Source organism: Chenopodium album, chromosome 9 (genome assembly GCF_948465745.1).
Source record: "Chenopodium album chromosome 9, dcCheAlbu1.1, whole genome shotgun sequence".
Taxonomy (NCBI): domain Eukaryota; kingdom Viridiplantae; phylum Streptophyta; class Magnoliopsida; order Caryophyllales; family Amaranthaceae; genus Chenopodium; species Chenopodium album.
This window is the reverse complement of record NC_137842.1, coordinates 27,050,613-27,077,168: the sequence shown is the minus strand read 5'-3', so window position 1 is coordinate 27,077,168 and position 26,556 is coordinate 27,050,613. Positions and strand designations below refer to the sequence as shown.

The following is a 26,556-nucleotide window of genomic DNA, read 5'->3' as shown; positions in this document are numbered from 1 at the left end:
TGCGAGTTCGACATCGGTCCACTTTCTCTCCGATGACCGCCGTAACAATCGAAGCCCGTCCTTCTTCTCTCTATTTTTCGATCTCTGTATTACTTTAGCAGTCCCTTTCATTTACAATTTCTTTTTTTTTTAAAAAAAATAAATTAGTACATGTCCATCTGGTTTAACGAATTTGTCTTGTGTTTTGGTAATTTTATTTATGGTTGAAATGAAATGCTCATGTTTCGGATGTTATTTCTGTATACATTAGAAATGTGGCTAGTTGGTTTGCTTGTGATGGTGGTAGTTGGTTCTAAATATCTGTGCATGTGATTGTTGGACGTTGGGTTATCTGCTTTGCTGGAGATTTGGATGAAATTCGTGCTTGGTTTAGAACTTAAGATTTTCTACAGAAAATTGTAAATTGATGTGTAAAATAAGTAAAATGTGCTAGATCCGTTTTGAACCCGTTTTGGACCCGGATCCGTAAGATCCAACGGATATGGATATGGATCCTTCTTTTTCATACCCGACAGATCCGGATCGGATCTGGATCCCATTTATAAAAACGGATCTGGATCTAGATCCTGTTGGATCCGGTCCAGATCCGACCTGTTGCCATCCCTAGGTGAACCATTTAAAGATTGCTCATATATTACTTTGGCGAGATGGTGCTCATTTCCATTGTCAAGACAAAGTCCATTTAAGTGGCATCAAGATTATGATAGTATAAAAGAAATAGAGCACTGCCTGTAGTTCAGGGCACAAGAGGGAAAAGCAGGGAGAATCATAGCATTTCATCATGTCTAGCAGAAATTGACGCTGATAAATCAATAGACGAATCTAGAAGCATCGTCGGAACTACATACATCACATGTTTCCAGATTATTCACTATGCAATGGTAAGATGTTGCCTTGGCATTAAAGGTTGGTTGTTCAATTAACAGCAAAGACAGTCTGCAGGCTCTTCTGCATTAAAATTTAGGACAAATGTCAATTTTACAGGGATATATCACAAATCACAATTTTAGGCAATGAGATCTGAGATAAACTGAAAAATCCCACATTCATTTCCCTGATCCTTTCATAAGAAATAAGAAAATCAAAAGGAAGCTTAAGGGAGTAAAGGAAACACCTATGCCTCAGAAGCCCCCGAAGCCTCACATGTCTCTGATTTGTCCAGTTCTGAACTCAGAATACGGTGGAGTAGTATATCAACTCTTTGGCTTCGTGATTTATGACTGTACCAAATCAAACAAATAAAATTGTTTTATAATTATGCACTATGTCTACTTCTGAAATAGAAGAGTTTTCAATAGGCTATTCGTAGATACATACCCAGTATATCGACGATGATATTTTTTTCTATTGTCCTGAAACAATAATAAAACAATGATAGTTAGCGTCAACTAATAAATACCATTCTAGAGCAAGGTGCAAACTCAAGGTTAAATCAAGCAGCAGCTTAATAAGTTAATAGTACCATGGTTCTGTACAGCATATAAGTAATCATTTAGGCAATAAGAACAGCTAGGAAATGGGAATTGCCTTCAAATTTACCACCCGAAATCACCAACCAAAGTTAAGAATATGTATAATGTACAACAAATTCAGTAATTTTACAGATGTTATCAACAGTTACCAGCTAAAAGAGCAAGGTAACACTTTCATCCGATGTAGTTGCAAATTAGTGGTCACTATGCAATCAACTAAAGGACAAAGATCAGCAAGAGATCAACATAATCGCCAACTTTTGATTACACATGCAAGGCATGGCGATATAAGGGCAAGTCTGGAACTATACTTAAAAGCTAGTTACAAAGGACTTTGGTAAGATCCCAATAATGAAGTTTGCATGTATGGTGTAATAAAGTTTTGAGTTAAGCCTTCGTCAAGAGTCCAAAATTGAGAACTATTGTTGAGAGTAAAGTAACCTTTTCAATATGGAAGATTATAGTTGCTTGATCAAGTTGATTCTACAATACGTAGTATATCCCTATCTTTTCTGCTATGATTTTCCTAAACTTGGATCCCATGCTCTAAGTTAGTACATAATCCTAATCATTATAACTAAAAATATTTCTTGTTTATAGTCCAGATTCCAGAAGAATATTTCAGTTCGAAAATAAAGATTTATGCTCTATGTAATTTTCAACATTACAACCATCCTAGAAACAAAATTTGACATGCCAAAACCCTGGAGCACTTCAAAGTTCAAATTCAAAATTCAGTTTTTCACCAACAAAATGAAAATAGATAGAAAACCGATACTTAAATTGAATATTTCATTTGAACACAAGTCGTAAAAACAATGTGCAGCCCTACCTCTTAAAGTTGTTGCTACATCAAAAATAAGACACCACTAAAGTGGCTAAAGCACTACCTTTGACAGCAGAATTTAGACTTAGACAAGGGCAACAACAATAAGGAACTTTGAGGTATCCTTTAACAAGTACTGCCTCTGTTTCATGATAATGGTAACACTTTCTATATGGGTGTTTAAAATTAATGGTTACACTTTTCTTTATTTCATTCTACTTTTGGGTGGATGACCGACCTTTTCAAATGCATTTATATTCTTATATTTCTCAAATTACTTGCAACATTCCACTAAACCTATTTTAAATTTTTTAATTGTTCTTTTTCTTTAACATTCCACTAAATCTATTTTAACACTTCTTTTCGTACAACATTCAATTATCACCAAAGCCTATACTTTTCTCATACATTCTAATTATTTCTCCTAATTATTCACAACATGATGTGTAACTATTATAACAAAAACGAGTATATTTAACCAGCTCATATAGTGATGTACTTCAACAAATATAAATTCTAATCAATTATTAGCTTCTTATCCATGTTATATAGACACAAATAGTAGAATGTGTCACAATAAGAAAGAAGTTCAAAGGATAAATTAGTTTGTGAATGACACTGACCTTTCTTGCTTCAGGTTCTTCTTCTGACTCCTCAAGCTCCAATTCTGAGAAGAATGCTTCCAACACAAAAGCAATGATCTGAAACCATAATCAGATAACATTTTTCATTAGTTTAGTCACAATATAAAACACCGAGAAACGTTACCAATGATAGGAAAGAATAAAATTCTAGGACACTGAGTAATATTTAGTTCATAAAATAAACATTGGACTTAACTTTTTATGTTCTAAGAAAATTAAAATCAAGGTCTAGGCTCTATAAGGTTATAATTTGCACACAATCCAAAGATAGAGAGACTTTTTTTTTTTTTTTTTTTTGGGGGGGGGGGGGGGGGGCATGTGGGCAAAGTAAGTTGGCCAAAATTTGAACCTTCTGTTCAGGGTAAGGGGTAATTGGGTTAAAATGTAACAAAGTCGTAACCAATGGAATAAAGTAACAGCGTAGAGAACAAAAAAGAACAGGCATATATGGAAAATATAAAAAACATCAAGGAATGGAGGTCTTTTGACAACAACCAACCTGTGTTTTTAAAACATGGACTCAAAAGGCTTGGAATGCTCAAGTAATTTAGAACACAGGCCTTCATTTTATATTGTTATTGATAATTTTCTCTCGAAATAAATCCCCTTCCTAGTTTCCTACACTTGTTATCTTCTTTCTTAGAGCCAAATAAAAATCCAACATCCTTCAATTCTTGTAAAGTCAATTTCTCATAAATTCTCTGCCACTCAAGTAAAACTATTTCCAATACAATGAGATCATAAAAAAAGAAAATTACAAAAAAATACCTCGAAATGATTTAAATGAAGTTCTCCGGAGTTTATTATCCAGGATTATTAAAGTAGGAATTAGTCTGATAAAGTACGATAAATAAATAAAAATCAATAAATCCATTCAAAAAAAGTTCACAATTTTTATATTATCTTACGACGTGACAATAAAATTTCGATTGTTTTAGAATAAAACCCCAATCTGTGCTTGAGTTCAGATTCAAATTTTGATTCAATTCCATTATCAATCAAATAAGGAATAGGTCTATTTTTTATTTATTTTTGGTTCTAAAACTCGCAGTTCTAGTAGTCGACTCGGTTCTTTCAAACTATTTTTCTTTTTTTTTTTTTTTTTTTTTTTTTTTTTTGATATCACTATTTTTCATTATTAAGAAAAGGTAACAAAGATAAAATACGAGCTTGTTTTATAGCACTAGTAATTAATCATTGTTGTTTCAAGGTCAATCTATTCACCCGCCTAGAAAAAATTTTACTTGTTCACTAATAAATCGACTAATTTTTCCTTGTTCACTAGTTTGTGAAAGCTAATGTAGAACATCAATGTTAAAAACAAGAGTAAGAGGAAGCTGAACTTAGTTTCGTTGGAGAGAAGCATGTGTTGCACGGGAAAGACGGGGATTGACGACTTCAGTTCATTGTAAACAATTAGTAATAGCGTAAATAACACAACTGTAGAGAGTGAAAAGTAATGGGGCAGGGTGACGTAGGGCATCAGAAGAAATTACTGCAAGATGTTATGAAACGTGAAAAAAAGGCTACAAAAACTCCATGAGTTATTCTTGAAAGGCTGAGATAAACCAGAGGTGTAATATACTCCATATGAGTTATTCTTGAGAGGCTGAGATAAAACTAGAGGTGTAATAAATAATCAATCAACCAAAGCCTTAATCCCATAAGGGGGTTTGTGTCAAAAAAAATAAAAAAAATCCCATAAGGGGGTCGGCTTCATGAACCAAAAGTGATTTTCCGTATAGTTATCCACAAAATATTTCAGGTGTAATAAATAAGTTTGTACCGAATTGCACATGTTGATCAATGTTCTTAAATCAAAGGAGATGCTAAGTATACTTCAAAAAAGAGCTGAGGCTAGTGTTTACTAAATGTAAAATAAGCAACACTGTGGAGAGAGGTAAAAACTAACCAAAAGAACAAAAAAAAGACGACTTACCAAGTTCAAGATAAGCATCACCGTGATGAGGTAAAAACTAACAAAGTACATCAGGCTCCATGAAGTTCTTGTCAAGTCCCAGTATGTCTAAGAAAAAAAAAAAACAATTCCCTTTAATAAGTATGTTGCAGTTTTTGTTGCTCATGCAATGTTATTATGCATGGTACATCAATGAATGAGTATCCTAGAGTTATCGTAATCTACCATATAACCTTCCAAGTTCCAACACTTTGAAAGACAAAGTATAAAAGTGTCATAGGGCTAACCAACATCTAATCAGTATTTCAGTATTATCTGTAGAAGACAAAAAAAATTACATAACAAACATAGCTCATTAAAAAATCCTGTCATTCTTATGATAGAGCTAAGGGGAACATAATTAAGCTACAGCAGCAGCAACATATTTAAGTAGCCTAGTGCGGGTGACAACTTACAACAATACATGCTGAGTACATAACCTCATTTATTGCATCAACAATGCAACTTTACATAAGTGCACAATTAAAGTGTTTTGATAGTATTTCTTTTTGTACTAAACTGTAAGAAATATTGCAGCACACCCATTTAATCCCAATTTCAGTTGGGCGATCCATGTGGGAGAAAACTCACTTGCTATTGGTCCACGAGGCCATGGGCAGTTGTTATATGAAAAATTATCTTTATAATGCCCTTGATAAGTGTTTGTTCATTCAAACTAGAATATGTGAAAGTTTAAGGTACCCTGATTCCCTAAGGGCTTTTTCTTCATGGAAAATCAATAGGCATTTACTTTTTTCATTGTTGCGTTGATTGGCTCGATGGCCTTAAATATGGAGTTTATGATGCGGATTTTAATCAGAATTAGCAAGCAACTCTATGAATTATATTGATGAATTCAATGAGCTTTGTGACTAAAGTTTAAAGAATAAAACTGTAATTTCCGCAAGAATAAAGGGTCTCTTCCTAGTCGCAACTAAAAGATGATCACGAGCTGCAACAATTTTTTTGTTATCATTCAAACAAATTATTACATAAGAAAACAATTAAGTTTCCTATAATAAATAAAATTAATCTTAACACAAATAGTCATACATGTGCTTGAAACAAGAAAAACCCGCTCAAGTGAAGTGGGTTTTCAGTTTATAGGTACAGCATATCATTCACGATCATAATTAGAATATAATATCATTCAAATAATTCGTGTCAGAGGATTTTTCCAAGGAGAGAGGCATTAAGGCAAGATTGAAGCTATAAGTTTGGAGTTGTTTGTCTGAACGCTGAAATCAGCTTTTTGGGAAAGTTAATGGCAATATATTCGGTGAGTATTGGAGTTTAGGTGCAATCTGGCTATATATCAATAAATTTATCACTTTCCAACAAGAGCAAAGAATAATCACCTTATCTATTTCTTGCTTTAACTACTGCAATAACATTATATGAACTTTAGGCTACTAGAATATGACACCAGATTTGGTGGGGTCCTAGGAAACACTGGTAATTTGATTCACAATTTACCCTGTTGACAACAAATTAATATCATGGCAAGTCTTCTGCAAGTGACAAGAATTCTAAATTCGGGAAAGGGGGTGGGGGTGGAGAAGAAAAGCATTTAGCATACTTCCAAAAGTTGCAGATAAATATCAGATTCTTTATTGAAATAGATCTAGAGCGCTATCTCAGTTTAAGTCTATCACCATGACAGTCAAGGATCATCCAGAAGACATATAAATGCACCACAAAATGGAACGGTTACGCTACACTATTGAAAATTGAGAATTAAGGAACTCAGGTAAGCCTTAATTCTTTAACAAAACATGGAAGACAAAAGAAGTGATACCTGCATCCAGGCTTGCCAGTTCCCCATTACTACTAAATTGAACGTTGTCACCATAGCATTTGGATAGTCATTAAAGTTGAAGAGCAAATAACTGTTGTAGTTAAGAAAATCAATACATAAAAAGTCTGAATAAAGACTTAGGCAAGGAAAATAGAAGCTGACTAGTTCCTGTCCCATTAATATTGAGAATCACACAACTTTCAAACAGGTGACCAAAGTTTTGCACAAATTATGGGAAAAGGATACTCGTTTTCAGCAAGATCAGATCCTTCTAGTAAAGCATTCCCTGCGTTAACAATCCCGCCAAAAACCTGTCAAACAAGAGTATGAGATTATTTAAGGGAACCAACAGAAGATGCTGCACTGGGATATACTGAGGCAAATTTAGCAAAAAAAAAAAAAGGAAAACCGTAGGAAGAAAACAGCAGGAAAAAAAGGACAAAACAATATTTTACAGGACATGCAGAATTTGCTGATTACCAGTACAAAAAAAACAAAAAAAAAAAAAACAAAAAAAAAAAAAAAGGGTAGCTTTTATATAGCACTTGTAAGGAAAAGGTTATTTAAGAAGCTATAAAAATATTTCTTATAAAGAACGAGGAATACCTGTATTGGCAAAGATTCTAAAATACCATTCGTGGATAATAGAATAATACTTTGTGCAATAATAACTCACACTCTCTAACGTATCTTTTACATTTCAGAATCTAATAGCCCATTTAAATATAAATCAAAATAATAAAAAAAATACTACAAAACTGATATTGTAGGGAGATGGAAATTACAAACATTAGATGTATCAGAAGACATGAAATTTCAGTAGACAGAATTACACACCTGAACACCAAGAGAGCTATAGATGCACATGACGCAAAAAACAGTCCCCAGATATGGCATCAAGCTTGGAATCAAAGTCAAAAATGTTGCTACAAAGGCCCGATAACGTTTGACTCGCATTGACAATCTTACTAAACGTAAAACTCTAGCAAGGATAAGATAACGAATCCTGTTTTATATTGGGACGAAAACAATGATCCATCAAAAATCAATATTGTGAAAAAACTTTATAGCAAGGAAGATAACAATAACTTCACAGAGGAAAGGGATCCTAAACTTCTTTCAGCTAGAAATGGACTACCCAGTTCACCACACATACATCTATTACATCTAAAATAAGCATCAAATTGAATAAAACCATACATACTGGTATGTAACATATATACTGCCCCATCAGATACTCATAATTATAGTTAAACCGCACTCATCTAGTCATCTAAAGGTCAAAAGATCAGCCCCACATCTTAAGCACTTACTGTGTAAAATAAACAGTGATGAATATGAAAAAGAAATAAAAAGAAAGTGGTACTAGTACATTAAATTCTAAAATAAAAGAAACCCAAGTGTCTCCTGGTAGAGCATAGCATACGAAGATTACAGAGATTATTGTGTTAGAATAATGTCCTTCAATCAAGGTGATAAATAGTTTGAAGGTTCAATCACAGACAGTTAATTTATGTCAAGTGACTGAAATATTTAGTTGTAAACCATTTAGCAAGTACTTTACGACACACTCCTAGCTGAATCTATTGGGTCACACACAATAGCAAAGAACGAATCAAGTGTAGAGGTGGATTAGAAGCCCAATAGTCACACACCAAAATAAAGAGAACTAGGGAAATGTGCATGGTCTTCGGTGGCAGATCTAGAATGGATTCAGTTGGTTCAGCTAAACCCATATCGGATCTAGAAAAAAAACTGATTAGTTTCTTTAATTATTAAAACAATGAAACTATTTAAGTAAAATATGTTAGCTATTGCAGCAGCACAGCAGTAGGAGCTTGACTTACCTAACTCATAGGTCGTGGGTTCGAATATGCCAAGCTCTGTTTTTGGTTTTTTTTTTTTTTTTTAACGTGACTATTTTCTTTTGCTTACCCCAAAAATGTTAATCCTTTGAAGATCAACCACATTCAAACAGATTCCATTCCTAATTCCCCGTCTCTAATTTATTCTTAAAAATTATAACTTCTAGTCCATGTCACATTGGGTTCAATTGTAGTTCTTTCGTAAGTTGTATTTTTTTTTTTAACGTGTCTATTTTCTTTTTTTCTTTTGCTTACCCGTATACCCAATCACCTATTACCTCAAAAATGTTAATCCTTTGAAGATCAACCACATTCAAACAGATTCCATTCCTAATTCCCCGTCTCTAATTTATTCTTAAAAATTTTAACTTCTAGTCCATGTCACATCGGGTTCAATTGTATTTCTTTCGTAAGTTGTATTTTTTTTTTTTACATGTGCACACCCAAATTATTATTTATAGGTTGTAGTTTGGATTATGCCCTTGTAGTAGATTTTACTACTGTAGATGTGTTTAGTGACTCCAAACCCATAACGAACAATTTCTAGAACCGCCACTTATGATCTTGAAACTTGTGTGGCTGTGTGCATGATTTCCCTAAGGTGGTTATCTAGGGTTTTGAATCGAACCTGAGGCTTCCTACAAAGTGAAAACATACATTTGCATTCAATTTCCTATCAAGGCAAGAACCCTAAAGCTAAACTCCACAAGTAGATTGTATATTGTTTCTTCGTCATTCTAAGCTAGCAAACTCGACAACGATTCAATATGTGTCGTGTAAATATCAATAGAAGGACAACATTTGACGTCCTCACACTGCAATTGATTGGATCGGCAAAGAAGAATACACAACAAAGGTATAATCAATTTTTTTAAATCCACAATCAATACGTGTAGATCCTTTGATGTTATTTCCCCGCAAAATCGTATATTTATTATAAAAATCCCAACACATTGAACCAATGACCTTAAAACAAGATATATAGAGCATCCAGCCTGATTAGATAATATGAAAAGTATAACACATAGATTTGGAAAAAATATTTTAATGAAAGATAAGCATAGTGAAACTACTATGTTCCAAAGTCCAATGTACTAGGGCTAATATTATGCAGAAAATGCATTCACAATCTGGAAACTTTTAATGTTACCATTCTCCATTGGATAGAAAGCTTTGGCCTTCTGGTGTAGCAAGGGTCACTGTTTCCCCAACAACTGCAAACATTTTGAAAAGATTCAGGTGAAGGGAAGCAGAGTGCTTGAATAAGTTGATCGATTAAAAGATCATATCTTTAAGTAACTTTGATTCAGAAGAAAAATGTCACAGCACAATATTTCTCTTTAGACTGCCCAAAATACAATATAGATGCTTCAGCTGTGTTCAGTTGTACAAGTCAGGAATGTAAAGCATGTTTGTTCAGCATGCCAAATTTCCGAATCTATCTGTCAGAATACATTTTAGGCATCAACAGCCATCAAGTCACTGAAGTTCTACAGCTTATTTGATAACCATACCACTAGTGCAGAAGTGACCTTGAGATATGCAATTAAAACTTTGGCAGATTCTCCTACTAAGGGTCAGGGTGGAAGGTGCCCAAATGCAGTGACAGATAAATCATGATAGATAAAGAAATAAATTAAATGTGAAGCAAAACAAGTTTGATCATCAGAAGATTACCTATTACACAAGTTATGACAAAATCAAAGCGGTTTTGTCCATCCCTCCAATAATTCACAAAACCATGTGCATATATCTTCAAACCCATTTCAAGCACATATATCCAGCCTGTTACCAAAAAAAGGGGGTTTTACCAATTATTTAGGAAACCATCATAAAGGTAGACAGTTTGCAGTTTAGATAAACATAATATGGATGAATAAAAACAGTTATGATAGATGATCAATTAAGCAATAGTATATCTGTATATGTATAAGTGAGCTATATAATATGTGCATAGTTTACAGTTGTCATTTATCCCTTAATTACAGCCTTTTAAGAGTAGAATAACAAAACTTATGAGCACAGAAAACAAGAGCAAGATGTATGATAAAATACTAGGTTAAAGAGAGGATGAGACTTAGATAGTGTTCTTTTCACTTGAATCTCACTTATCAAATTGGCATTGAACTTGTCTAATCTTGTTTGAAATGAACTTATTAACCCTTACTTGACCTATTTGGACCTTCTTATTAGATCTTAATGGTATTTATTTTAGCTCTTTTCTTTTGTGAATATATCTACCCTTATCTTACTTGTAATTATCAGACCTTATTTATCTAATCTAAACTTATATGAATTTAATAGCCCTTATCTTACCTGGATTTATTAGGCTTAAAACAAATCTATGTAGCTACCGTTTTCCTTGAAGTGGGTGGGCTAACTTAGTGAAAATAAGGTGAGGAGAGCAGAGCCTTAATGTGGTATAAGAGAAATAGTGAGGAAAAAAAATAGTCTACATTAGTGTCTTCAACTCATAATAGAAGTATCAAGAATCTTTTGGAGGACTTATTCTTTCAATTTATTTAGAAGACTACCTTGTGTGTTGAAGCAGTCTCTCTACTGAAATAACATTGCATACATTTGTACCTCCATCCATACTGCCTGGTGACAGCTTGAAAGCATATTGGTGCAAAAATTCTTAACATATTTGTAATCCTATTGACAGATTTTAGGTTTTAGTAAAAGTTTAGTAAGGAATGATACTCCTATGTCTACTTATCGATCTCTAACTTCACTGATTTCCAATGCAATAATCCCGTAATTCATAATATAAAATGACATGTTCAACAGAAGCTACACTGCAAAAATTTACTTAGACATTTGGCACAATAATTTCACATAGGATCCAAATTAAACGTAATTTGTTTAGGATGTTCTAAGTCCATACCAAACACAAATTCTACCACTTGCCAGAGTTGCTGAGCTGAACTATCAGCTATGTCAAGCTGCACAGTTACCATCATAAATGCATTATAAACTCAAAGCATCACCAATAAAAATCAAAGTTGAAAAGAAATCATAAAGGCATGAAAGTGCTTCAGCTTCAGGAATTATTTTTACCGTGGTTTCAATGATAACTGCTATCAAATTTATCACAAGGATGATAACAACAATGTTTGCAAAAGTATCACTCCGAATAAAGGTCTTCAACTTTTCAGAGAAAGGAGAGTAGTAAATTGACGGCATTGCCTCAAAACACGATGGCTGCATGAAAAGGTAATATAGCATATGACCAGAAAAATAGTGAGTTGCTCATATAAGAATCCAATGGCATGACATAGGTCGTCAAATTCTTCTTCATTAATTTGCTCATATAAGAAAAATAGTGAGTTGCTCATATAATTTGGCCAAAGGTCGAACAAACTTACACAATCTTCCTTTGCAAACTTTGTTGCAATGGCATGACATAGGTCGTCAAATTCTTCTTCATTAATCTGCTCAAGAATAGGAATAAAGTAAACAAGTTACTGTAAAGAACAAATTTCCATCACAACTGTTATTAAGGAAATCTATTATAGCATGTAGAGCAACTTAAAATGATAATTTAGTACCATAAAAAACAACCTTAAAATCATGACTATCATCCAGCTCGTCAAATATCAGTTCAAAGTCTTCTTTTGATATTTTTGGCAGCGACCTGAAAACAGCACAAATTTACACAGGATTTATCACAGCAGAATCAAGAAAACGGGTTATGACTCATAAGATGTATGCCAAAGTAATGTGTATTGATTCCTTAGATACAGTATGTTGACTCCAGATCAATAAGAACACAGCATGACCAAAAAAAGTGCTGAAAAGTAGGACCAAATTCTTAAACTGACGAAATCAAGAAGAAAGAGAAATAAGCAAAGTTGAGATTGATAACAACTAGACGCGATGCAGAATCTCCAACACGGTGCTTTAGTACAGAATTACATCCTTTTTCAACCATCAACATGAACATATCTTTGAATAATCTATAGCATTAAATGCAAAACAAAAAGAAAGAAAAGGAAAAAGACCAACATTTTTTATATTCTGAGGAGTAATTTAGTCATAGAATAAAATTCCAAGTCATTTGATGATAACTAATCTCAATTATCTCTGACTCACTATTTTCATTCCAGGGACAATGCATCCGCTCCACAAAAGCTTCCAATCCCTTAGATCGTTATTCTTCCCTGTAGATGGCCAAAACTATTATTGGGTTTTATATATAAACTCAAGCACTTAATCCATCCTTAATTTCTGTCCCTCTTTGATCATTTAGCATTTGAACAACAACTTTTTATTTAATCTAGCACATGGCGCCTAAAAGTTTGAATGGCCCTATATTAATCTCTGTTTTACTTGTATACTTTTATTCTTACTTCCTTATCAGGGTGTTCCCAATATTTTTTTTTTTGGGCAAATCTTTTCACTTTGGGAATTTTTACCATACTCCCTTTGACACCCATTTTTTGTAAAATTCAACACTGATAGGAAAGAGCTATGTAATTTAACTCTTCATTTTACCTCAAGTACCTATGTCGGATCCTCAACATTTAGACATGAGTATGAAATTAAGTTTAGATCAAAATCACATAATTTTCTCACAAAATAGCTGAGTCGAACACTTGGACACGTATCCGTGTCGTGTCGGTACTTGAGTCTGAGTAACATAGGAGTGATAGTGTTTATAAATAGAAAATTTTGTTAGAACAAATCTTTTAAGTAGCTCTCTAGTGAAAAATGTCCTTCCATAAAAAAGGGTGAAAATTAGGACCTTAAATTAAAAAAAAATTATTGTAAAGTGGGATATGACAAATCTCTAGTGTTGACTTGTTTTACATATTTTTACTTTGTTTTCTGCCCTTTCTCCTCCTCAACCACCACGCCAACTAGCCCACCGCTACCTATCCTACCCCGCCACACCAAATCCCCTACTTCCTCTCCCTCACCTTAACTCTCACACCCCAAATCTCATTCTTTACTTTATCACCGGAAACAACTGCTAATCGCCCCATCCAACCTACTACAAGCCATCACCATCCCCGCTAGATACTGCCCATAGACTCCTCTCTTCTCTCACGTATTTTTTCTAATCTCTTTCAACTCTACCTCTATCCTCTCTTCAAACCCACAATTGTAGCCACATTGTGCTATCTACTAGCGACCCGCTCCTACCCAGCTTCCACCCACACTACTCTCTCATTCTCTCACCCCTTTATCCCCAACTGATTGTGGATTTAATCTTATTCACATATTTGTGATGAACCTACTTGATCCGCCAAGTCAACAGCAACCTACTCAAGTGTATACAAAGGGGAAACAATATGGCAAAGGAGACAAACAGCAGAACAGTCAGCAGCAGGGTGAAAGGCCGTTAGAGGAAGGAGACAAGGAAGTTTAATGAATCACTTGGTGCAGTGGCTACACACAAGAGCAGACTGATTTTCTGATTTCAATAGAAGAGATATACTTACCTCAGTTTTTTATTAGTTGACACGTATTCCTTTTTAGGAAGTTTTTTTTTAGTTGACACGTTTCCTTTTTGGGTAAGTTTTATACCTTGCTTTTTAAGTGTACCCCTCTTGCTTTATCATTCTTTCTCACAATCTCTCCTCTCCTTAATATGTGTGCCTAAATTGAACGTGTCAACTAAATAGAAACGAAGGAAGTAGCAATTAAGACTAGGATGCTTTTTGAGCAGTGTTTGTAATATATAATGAATGGGAATGGCGGGAGGAGGGTATGTGAAATTTGTGAGGAGAACACTTGAGAGAGTAGCTTCCTAAAGTGGCTATTTGGAGATCAATAGCCTGAAGCTATTACTTCTGTAAGTTGTAACCATTACATTTTCAATTAAAATGAATTAAGCTTCCTGCTATCTTACTTCGGAATTCTTTATCAACTTTCTGTCGATTATTGAATCCATTACAATTATTCATGTAGCTCATGATAGAAAAGAAGGGTTTAATTTATTCAATAGATTTTATTTGGTTCAGGTGAGGTTCAATGGTGCAATGGAAGAAATTGGAAGAGATAACGTTGAAAGAGGATACATATGGTGATGGTGGAGGGAAAGTGGTGTGATGTTGATGGAATGGTGGTAAGATGGTGGTGGATTGCTTGGCATGATAGTTAGGGAGGAAAAACGGCAAGAATTCAGGAAAAATTCAAATCATGTGCTGCACAAGTGAGGGTCAACACCAGAAATACCATGTTAATGCTCAAAATCTGGCTAAAGGTCCCCTTTCACAATTTAAACAAAAAAATAACCATTTAAAGCCCTAATTTGCCACTTTTTTTTACATATGAAAGGAACATTCTCACAAAAGATCTACTTAAAAAGGTCTCTTTTGTCAAATTGTCCTACAAAATACATTTAAAAAATAGAATTATGCAAATTGGAATCAGCTAGTGATATTCCCAAGCATAACCACCAGTCCACCAACCAAGGTACAAATCACAAAGGAAAGAAGTAAAAAAATCATTCTAAAGGGTTAAAATATATACCTATATTTATTCAATTCTTCAAATAGACAAAGACATTGCTCTTGATTAAGAAATCCAAGATTCTGCAAAGATTAGAGAAGATGCTTTGGAATTACACGTCAATAATAAGCTAATGATTTACGGGAAAAATAGTAACATGAAAGATGTAAAATCGCTGACGAAAGGTTATGAGAGAGATACACATAACTTCTAGGCTTCTAGCAATTGCAGAGTAATTTAAAAGAGGTAGATCAGCCCCAACACTTTATCATGCAATCCACCCCTTTGTGTATTTGAAAGGAATAATGCAGTAACATTACTCATGCTGAATCTACCATTGTACTCTAATTTATTTTTCAGGCAATTTCTCACTGAAAAAGCAGCACCTAACAGGTAACGCCTTTGTAAATCAGGAAGTTACATCTATCTATGCTTGCTTTATTTGACATATAGTATATTGTTATATAATTAAAAGAGCAAGACCATGAGATTGGTAAAGTGATGTCTGGACTATAAAGAAAGATGGAAAGCCAGACTGCCAGAGGCGAGACATAGTTGGAGCAAAAGCATACCCCCCCCCCCCCCTTCCACCCACTTGAAAGGCAGAGAAGTAATCATTTTTTTTTCTTCTTTTAAAGTTTTCTATTGGTCTGACCTTTGCTATAATCATTTGGCCCTCTTAGGCCCTTAACAACCAAGGCTAGCTTCGCCCATGATGGAAACATCCAAAAGTGGATCAATAACACGTTAAAGAAGGCAAGCATCATATATTTTATAAACAGGATTAGCCAGAGTTTCATGAAGCACATCCTAATATTTGTTCTTTATTTTAAATCATTAATGATCCCTCACTGCTCTGCTGATAAGTAACATGAGCACCTAAAATGGAAATGATATCATAAGTTTATGACATACTACAAAATGAGAAGGATGCATGAACACTGAACAAAGACATGATCTAATAGATTTAGGTCGGCTGGTTGGCCTACTTACCAGCCTTTATACATGTAATGGAGAGGAGAGGGATGAAAGTGAATCTGGACCCGACCCGGATCTGTAGATCCCTTTTTTACAGATAGGTATGGGCCTTCAAAAATTGAACGGTCGGATCCGGGTCCATTGAAAAAAACAGATCCGGGTCAGGTGTAACAATAATATCTGGACACAGATTTGTTAACCCATTTTTTAATTTCCCCAAAAAAAATAAGTTTGACTCGAACATTATTGTTTGTAATGGGTCTAACTATAACTGTCAACATTTTTTTTGTTTGCTCACATGTACTTGTTTCATTGTTTATTATGTTATGTTATTTTGTAGAACAAGTGTATAAGTTGGTTGTTTAATACTTTTGGATTAGTTGTATAACTTTAATTTAAGTATTGAACATAATTGTCCCTGACGAAAGCTTGAAATGCATTTCGTTGACTTGAACATTATTTTAGTTGTAAAAAAATTAGGCAAAATGTGCAAGACCCATTTAAGACCCGGATCAGGTGGACCCCGTGAGATCTGAAACTGGATCTCCATTTTCCATATCTGGGTCAAATCTGGATCTAGAGTAGAATTGTAGAAAAACGGATCTATCCATGAAATGAATCCCCCACTCCCATCAAAAATTGAAAATTATATTTCTCAAGTCTTCTAGCACATTATAATGGAGAAAAATACAGGCATTACACTTACATATCTATCCATCAAACGAAAGGCTTTAAGCAGTATATTTTTCCTCATACTGTCCATCTCAGAAACTTGTTTGGCAAGCTGCAAAACCAATAATTTCACGACATTGTGAAACATGATATGATAATCAAATAAATAAATAAGATAATCACTTTTAAAGCAGGTTAACACACCTCACTTTTAAAGCTGTCATACACAACGGCAAGAATCAAGTTTGTGACGAAGTACACACCCAGTAAGATGTACAGAACAAAAAACAGGGAATACCAACGTGAAGCCCTGAGGTAGAAAACACAATAAAATGCAACAAAAGAGATGTGATCATAGACGGTAAATACAAAAAAAAAATTGAAATAAAAATACAAAAAGAGAATAAAATGTAATCAAAATTCTTGAAGACCTTACTGCAAGGCTAGAAACAGGAAGAAAACAAACCAATCACCACAAACCAACATGAAAATATTACATAACCAACTTTTAAAAACTCAATAATATAAGAAACTACACTAATGCTCATACGCTTTTCCCTTTGTCATTTTTCTTTACCAATTCAATTAATTTTTAGTTAAAATTTTAAATTACCTGTTGACATCATCAATATAATCCTTTGCACAAAGGTATGTTTTTCTCGAAAAACTAATAACATTAAGCTGGAGGACTCATTGGGAACCATGGATGAGTGAAGCAGAGATAAATTCATATATTTCTAAAAACAATAAGCTAATTCTAAAGCTGAAAAAGATATCTGAGCCTTGGAGGAACATTTATTTTTTTCATGACAATTCCTTGTTCTTCTTTTCCCTTATCAAATTAGTTAAAATTCATGGATTAACTACACATTTTAAGGGCTCGCTCCAGAATTAAAAAATTAGAATCTCATCTAAATGCAATGTTGTTTAAACAGATACTGAAAATATTCTATATTAAAGATAAAGTTCAAACAAAAACAGAATGAAGAAGTTAAAAGCCCCTCAAACCATCATGGTCTTTCAAACTCCCTCTTTTTTTTTTCTTATTGCTATTGGAGCCTTAGATTCAAAAGGTGTGAGATGCACCAAGACACAAAAGATCCCTACAGCGGCTTAGGCACAAAATTAAAACCAATGACAAAGGCAAACCACACACCTACTAGATACGAGGCACCCATTTATTACAATACTTTAAATTGTTTTTTTCTCATCTTAAGACATTTGCATACAAAGAACATCACCATTAAAATAGGATTAAAAGCCCTAGCATTTCACAAAATGTTACTACTTGCTGGTCAGAAACCCAAAAAACAAGATCTAATGTTTACAAACTAATACTTTGTTTAAACAAGTTAGGTTGTATACTACACGATGAGTGCTTAATGAACTTATGCACACTACACCAGCAAAAGAGTAGCATCTAGAGAGTTACTAGTTTTTAAAAGATATCAGATTTTAAAGAAGTAAACCATTCTGAGAAGTCAATCTCACTTGTATGCAGGAATCCATACATCAGGACTGTTGGAAGTTGTGAATAGAATGAACATTTGATACAATGTAGTGCCATATGACGTAAAAACTTCGGCTCCCTGTTGAGTATCTTCAAACATAACATAAGCTATCCAGCTTGAGAACAAGAGAAACACAAGTGTGAGTGCCTGCATTTATTGAAATTACATTAAATGAAAGGTTTTCAAATATAGAGGTGATGAGGATTTAATACAAGGGATTCAAAAGAATTAGCAGATGGATAACCTAGAAGATACCTGCAATAGTACTTTTAGGCATACATGATTTAGGATCATATAAAAACAATTGGTTAATAAAACAAGCAGCAATGCCAGATGTTGGATTACTAACCCAGACATTGAGATACGTAGGAAGCATCCCAACTAGAACAACAACACTTCTTCTTAATTCCCTACAAACAAAAAAATCAGAATTTAGAGAATAGAATTTTGACTCTCATTATAACAAAACGTCACTGTAACATTGCAGTTACAACGAAGCACATTATTTATCCTTTGGTTTACTTGCAAGGACACCACTACTAAACAAACTATTAATTAAATTACTTCCTCCACTTCTCTTTTACCGGCACATTTTTGACATTCGACATTATTCACATAAGTTACATTGACTTCTTTCTATGATTTATCCTTGAAAAACATACTCATGTAAGATCTTGTTAGATACGTCTCGACGTCTATTATTCTAATATCAATTTTTTTAAAATTTTGAATATAAATAATTGAAGACATTAATGTTTGAAGTTATGCATTGGAAAATATGTCAAATAATATGAAACAGAGTAATTATGTAACAAGAAACTTTTTTATAATTAGTAGTTTAGTACTACTTATGTTTCGTAATGTTCTTAACATTTACAATTTGCACAAGAAATAAGACTTGGGAGGGAGAGAGTAAAAAGGTGGTTGAGTGCAAGAAAAAGGAACATTGAAGTAAAGGAGTAATAAAGTGGGTGGGTGTAAGAAAAAAAAAAAAAAAAGTTAAAGCAAGTGAGTAGAAAGGTATAAATATTTTGGGGTAAGGGGTAAAATGGTAAAGGGAGTTGCCAAATATAAAATAAAGTAGATATGTTAAGAACATTATGAAATAGAAGTAGTATATAATCGTTATCAAAATGTAAAATGATTTAAGTGTGTTTTACACAAATTATAAAATTTTGCTTCATCACCTAAACCAAAAACAAGGTTTGTGTTCATGCACTATTACAAATAAATAATAAAGAAAAACGTAGGTAATCCATGTTTCAAGAATTTTGATTTAAATCTAGAACATATCAAGCTCTAGTAAGAAAGTAATGTGAACCCATATTAAAAATGGTTTTGAAAATTCACAACCAAATATAAGATTTAAGAAGTTGGTAATCTCTAACTCTACCACTATTCCCTAATCTTAAAGGTTTTTTATTCAAAATTAAATAAATAGGCAGTTGTGTACAATATGTCCCAATGTAAAGTTTACTCTTCATATTTACTACTCCTTTTTCAAGGACCAAGTGACTCCAAGAAAGTGACAACGCTTGGACAAAAGATATAGAGGTCTCCTACGTGTCCTTTATCATTTTCTTATGTTATGCTGGGACTTATCACTTTTTTTATTACTACCTCTGGTTCAATTTACTCGCAACAAAGAATATTTTATGTCTCACAAATAATACCCCTTTGTTGCGAGTAAATTGAACCGGAGGTAGTATTAGAAAAGCCGAAGCTAGCATTATATAGATAGGGAGTCCATAAGAACGTAAGGAGCGATTGGTTTGGGACAATGATTCTCCCAAATTTGTTCGACTCCAAACGGACCTAGATTAGTGACATGGTGGGCTACAAAAATGTCCTCCCTTTTACATGAGATCAACAAACATAATTAAAGCAATAATTCAAAGCTAGGATATCTCCTCCAAAAGGAATACATTGCCCTTAAAGAAACAATTAATTAGCAGTTGGCACTCTTAGCAGTCCAACTCAATAATCACATTCCCCAAACCAAACCTTTTACCAAGACGCAAAGCCATGGAGACAGCTTTAGCCTCGGCAATTTCAGAGGACCAGAAGGCCCTGTTCCTCCTCATGGCTGTGACCAGAACATTCCCCTCATGATTTCTAGCTACGATCCCAAGACCCACCCATCCTTCCACCAGCAGGACACATCCACATTAATTTTAATAGTACCTACAGGGGGAGTGCACCACTTCTTCTGACTTACTTGTGTCAACGCGGCCCAAACACGGTGTGAACACCAGCAGGCAGCTGTGAATCGGCAAGAAACGTTATCGTAAAGAAAAAGATCGCCTCTGACTTGTCACTTAATCTAGCCGTACTTGTGTCAACGCGGCCCAAACACGGTGTGAACACAAAATATATATAGGACTTGGGATTGAGAAAACGACCAAACATCCTACGACAAGTGTAAAAAGGAAAGCACTCGTTTACCCCTTACTATGCCTGTTTGAAAGTAAATAAATTTGCAAAAAGATCTGATGATTTGTTGATTTAATCAAAGGCATTTAATTTGGTAGGTGGGAGAATGATTTAATTTTTGGTGGGAGCTGTTAAATTAGTGGAATCATATTAGGATTCTAATGTGATTTAACTAATTCACTAAGTGAATGTTTAATTTTGTAAGTGAGGGTAATATTGACATTTTAACTTAAAATACTTACTATAAGTGGATTTTTTGGAAAGGTTGTAACTAATAGGAAGCAACCAAAAATAGTAAAAGTGGCAAGTAAATGTTAACGGAGGTAGTATCAAATTATGGCCAGCAAGATGTTACAATTATCACACAGTATAGCAATTTCAAACAAAGGTAACCAATGAAATTCGTACACACCATAAGAAGAAGCTACAACAGCCAGTTTTAAGTGCATTACATTTGTGAGCACAGCAGTGTTACACAATTATGTTGTAATGATAATTTAAGGTAATTAGAATAAGCAAAACAAGTAATACCTGATATAAAGAATGAAAAAAAAGACTCGTATATAAGGAGCAACCCTGAAAGGAAGAGAGTTGAAAGCCAAAGGTGATAGATAGAGCCCAAATATCAGCACATCAGCCGCCAATACAATAAGGAATATGACCTGAAAAGAATTATAGAAGATTTAAAAAATAAAATAAAAGAATGCAGTCTCAGTTCATGAAGTCGTAAAACGTTCTTTTAAACTAAGCCAAAGCCAAAGCCAAATTAGGGTAGATGTTGATGATATCCTTTATCTGTGGAGGATACCATATAAGCTTGGAGAAGGACACAAACATGTTTTTGAACTCCATAGAAAAAAATATGGAATTTGAGGTGCACATAACATAGATACTAAAACCCATAGTGTATCAGTCCCAAAGTATTAAGCTAATAAATAAGAAAGGTGATTCCGCTGATAGGAGACTTGCGACATAGATACTACTTAAGCAGCTGAACAATCATGTTCAGCTACAAATGGATTTTAGCCATTAAATTGCTGGCTTTTCTGGTGGAGTTTCATGATTTTCAGTTATTGGTCAAATTTGAGTTCAAATTTTATTGTCCTTGTACCTAAAATTGATCTGTCAAAGTAAGGGATTACTGCCGAATCTATCTCCTTACAACTGTGTTGGTAATATATAAAAGACAGGATGAGGTAGGTATTTCTCGATGACGTTTTGATAAATAAGGATTTTGGTAAGTTCGCTTATCGTATGTTGTTAACCATTGTGTGTTGATGTAATTGATGCTGTAATAGGAGCTCCGTTTGTTGAAACAAAAAAATAAACGTAAGTATTAATTGGGAAAAAAAAAAAAAAAAAAAAAAAAAAAAGGGAACCTACAATCTCTAAATGACAATATTGACTAGTCATAAGTAGGACTCAATCTTACTTGAGAAAAACTGAAAGAGTAGAGAAGCAAAATCAACAAGAAGAGACTGCATATGAAAGTGAAGCACAAATACCTGTAATTTATTTAGAGACTTCTTCCAATAGATAAGTGGACCTTCATATGCAATTGGAAATAATATGTGGACTAGTAGTAATACTGAAGTTATAACCTGCAAAATGATAGAAGTTCCAAAAATTTGCAAAAATATTGAGATGTTAAAGTTCTCAATTTAAGCAACATGGGTCAAAATGAGATTCATACCTCAATTACAAGAGATTCAACGCCGGTTAAGTAAGGCAGTTGACCAAGGAAAAAATAATCCCTATCATTACAAGAATGTTCACTATATCTCCCGCACCATAAAGGTCTCTGTAAAGGTTTTGAGCACAGGAAAAGCCAGATTTCAGAACTGAAAATCCTCACCAGTCACAGCATTTTTATTTATTAAATTATTCCCTAGCGATCCTATATTAAAAACACTGAAAACAACATAGATGAGATTAAAGTAAATAACTAGTCACCTCAATAAAATTTAAGACTATCAATGCGAAATAATTGAGCGTCCAAAGAAAATCGAAACGAGTATAAACAAAATACAACTTTGCTAAATTTTCAAAGTTTGAATCATCTAGAATCTCCTCTGGTAGACCAACACCATCTTCTGCCTGCAAATTTAGCATTATCAGATGAGAATTTAAACTGCAGAATTTGTCACAATTCGTTAATAGACAGAATATTTAATTGATATGTGAAATGGAAACCATATCCAAAGCCCAATTTTAAGACAGGAAAATCCCATGGAAAACAGAAACGGTACACATATATCTACTGAGGATGATAAATCCTTCTACCTAAGATGGGAGAACAAGAATGAACAAAAAAAAAATTATCTCATAAATAGATCTATGAGAAGTATTAAAGCTAAAAAAAAACCCATCACTCTGCACTACAATTATTAAGTATCAATTACTCATGTTATCCGACTTTTTTTGGTTCTCCAAGAAGCAAATTGGTTTTTTTTTTTTTTTTAATAAACAATAGATCGTTACAATTCCATCATTTTGGGATGCTAGAGTGAACTGAATTTGTAGGTACTAATGAAGAAGTATTTTGATGTTAAAGTATAACTACAACAATGTCTTACTCCAATAAGGTTGGGATAAGTTGCATGAACTAAGAGTGTATATATTCTGGTTATCTAGAAAGATGTATTTCCTCCTTTCTTTTGTGACTTACACTTAGTCTCTAGCAAGGTTAAGTTGTTTAAAATTCCCTCCATCTAAGTCATTTTAGCCTCTTAGACGTCCCTTGACTTCTTATAAAATTCTCACCATCCATTTCATTTACCCTCCTTTACAGTGCGTCCTCTAATCACCCAAATTAAGATGATGACTTCTCCCCTATCTCATCCTTCATAACTCTTATTCTACAAATTCCTCCAAATATTAAATTCCTAATTTTATCCATTATAATGTTGCCACACATCCATCTCGATGCATGATGCATCCCTATTCAGCCCATCTTCTTAATATGCCCTTTCTCAAATGCCTAATATTCTAAGCCTGTATCACAACAGTGTCTTATTGCCATCCTATAAAAATTTCCCTCAAACTTAAAGCACACTTTAATTACAAAATAACCCAATCACCGCTCTTCATTTGATCAAGCCAGACATTTCGAATTTGTAACTTCATACTTCTTACTTTTTTGTTATACTTACAACACTTTTGACTTTAGTACTATTCACATATGCTACTTTAATTATCTTTGATAATTTACTCACTCTATTTTTTGATATTTGCATGCCTTTGACTATTACAATACACACACTGTCCTTTTAATTTTTTTACTATCATAGAATGAAAAAATGTTATTACGTAATATATCATTAGATTAGTTAAAATGTCTATCTTCATAAATTAATTTTTTCTTACAAATTTTACTAATAGACAAATTAAAAATATTAATGGTCAAAGTTATGTATCAGCAAATGTGTCGATGAAAGTGATACAATTATACAAATATTTTTAAAACGGAGATTTGTCTTTTCATTAAGTTTCATATTTCAAATTTTTACACATTGTTGATAGGAAATACAAGTATTTCTCAGCAAGCATGAAACATTTGTGTTAAGTATAAAAAAAATAAAAACTAAAATAAAAGGAAGTAAATAATTTAATAAACCATTCCCAAAAAAAATAATAATAATAATAAGTGTTGTAATAGAAAATACAGCTTTATTTGAAAATAATAAGATGCAATTAACTTTTCTAGAAAAATTGGACAATAAGTTGTACAATAATGCATGGAACTTAATGAAAAGACACCATCAAAAAATATGTTTAAAGTCGAATCTTAAAATATTGTGTCTTAATACACTATAATTCTACAAGTATATGAACATTGTTAGCCTAGTGATCTTTGAATTGAAAAGTGATAACCTAGTCACAATCCAATATAATATCTATGCTTAGCATTTCAAAATAGAATAAACTCCATAATAATGGTTATACATGTATTTTTGTGAATAATTTACACAAATAGCTAACCTCCCAACATTTATATTAAACAAGTTAGCATTATAGACATCTTGTATTAATACCCCAAATTCTTTGTAGAAATTGCATTGTTTTGAGCTATTGATTTGATTCCCAAACAATTTTTTTAAAAAACAATATGCAACTACATTTCACAACAATTTTTCCTTATTAAACAAAAAATATGAAAGTCAACTAATCACACCTATCAATTTTGTTCTTCATATTTGAAATCTTAGCAATATTTATAATATCCTACTATTACTACTAATTTATAAAACATAACATAATCATGTAGGATTTTACTTGATTCGTCTTAATGAGTAGTTTATTAATATCCAACTATTACTTTTTTACAAATATGTAGTCAAACTAATGTGAAGTGTACGGTCAAAATAGGAAGAATTTAGGATCAAAGGGGGAATTAGACATAGGCACAGTGGCTTATTATTTTAATTTTGAAAGTAGATTCGTAACCAACTTGTCCGATTTCCACTTTCCTCGACCTTCAGTTTCGAGTCTAAAGCTCCTACGGAGCTTGATTCCCTTCTTGCCAGGTCGAATTAGACTAAAATAAATTCACAAACTAACTTCACTATATCAAATACTTACCCGCACATGCAGAGCATCTTAGCATAATCTACCCTTTAGGCCCATTCTCTTGGCTTAAAAATCATAACTTATGCTTCTTTTTTTTACTTGCAACACTTAAATTTTCACGCTTGCCGATGTATTAATTTAATCGTTTTACCAGTATGCCAAAATTATAAACATTTGATATTAAAATAGTAGTATTAATCGAGACGAAACTAACAAGATCTCATATGATTATATTTTGTCTTAGCTATAAATCATCAATGCTAGTCAAAGAGAAGCAATTGAATAGTGTAAAAAGTCAAACTATTGCAAGTATAAACGGAACAAGTATGAACTTATTAATTGTGATCCAAACTTAAGTGAAGCAACTTTAATCGTGATGTAATTCAGTCCTACACTAGGCTTTTTTTCCAACTGAATTCAAGTTATCTTATCACACCTCAAACTAAACATCATCTTAATCCATCTCGATTCGTTAGCCAGATCTTATCTCAACTTAAAAGACCATACCACATAAATAAAATTGGGCCTTAGATAGTCAAAAATCATAATCTAACACTTGGCCTTTTTATAAACACGGAGAAAGTGATGCTAACTAGTTTAGTTGGTAAAGTTTTACCATGACTAATCAGCTACATAACTACCTTTGTGTCACTATAGATCATAAATATACTTAAAGTCTTCAATTCACTATCGGAAAAAGTGATGCTAATTGCTAAATAGCTTAGTAGGTAAAGTTTTTCCGCGACTACTCAGCAACATAACTACCTTTGTGTCACTTCATAGATCAAAAATATACTTCGATTTGATGCTAATTGCTAACTAGCTTAGTTGGTAAGGGTTTACCGCGACTACTCAGCTACATAACTACCTTTGAGGCTTTGTGGAACTTTATAAATCAAAAATATAATTCAATTCAATTCAATCTCAGAGAAATCATCATCCGAATAAACCCCGGAGAGAAGTTAATCACCCCCATCAAACAATGAAACAACAGACCTACATTGTTACTGTGCAAATCATCTCTACAATTGGAAACAATACTGCTCGTTGAACTACTCAAATCTAAAATCCAAGCAATTAATTTAAATCAAGAACAATCAAAAATGAATAAATAAGGAAAAAGAAGTACCAGATCAACAAGAGCAGCAGCCCTTTCATAAACAGAGCCACGAGTAATTGCAGATCTCCGATTCAACACGGTCGTGCGACTGCTACTTTCTCCTTTCAGAAATGGCGTATTCATTGTTTATCCAATTCAGATCAGCAGGAAAAAGCTGATTGATGGAAATTGTAGAATTACAGTTGACAAAGGAGATTTGAAAAAAAAATATATTTGGGAAAAGTGGGAACACTAAAAACAAAGGTTGGTTAT

The 26,556-nt window shown here is 33.4% G+C and overlaps 1 protein-coding gene across 1 annotated transcript; it reads right to left on the bottom strand.

The window, feature by feature from the left end:
* Positions 1-687: 687 nt before the first annotated feature.
* Positions 688-26,556, bottom strand: LOC145558482 (two pore calcium channel protein 1B-like). Its single transcript, XM_081619739.1, has 24 exons — positions 26,314-26,556; positions 22,569-22,712; positions 22,309-22,416; positions 22,121-22,216; positions 21,147-21,277; positions 18,532-18,592; positions 18,163-18,329; positions 16,876-16,981; positions 16,706-16,783; positions 15,043-15,104; positions 12,127-12,199; positions 11,931-11,996; positions 11,623-11,766; positions 11,450-11,507; positions 10,240-10,347; positions 9,713-9,776; positions 7,535-7,703; positions 6,944-7,008; positions 6,698-6,788; positions 4,882-4,968; positions 2,922-2,999; positions 1,318-1,352; positions 1,115-1,220; positions 688-948 (listed from the first exon to the last, which is right to left on the bottom strand). Exons 1-23 carry the CDS (start codon positions 26,425-26,427, stop codon positions 1,115-1,117), a joined length of 2,211 nt encoding a protein of 736 aa, XP_081475865.1. The 5' UTR covers positions 26,428-26,556; the 3' UTR covers positions 688-948.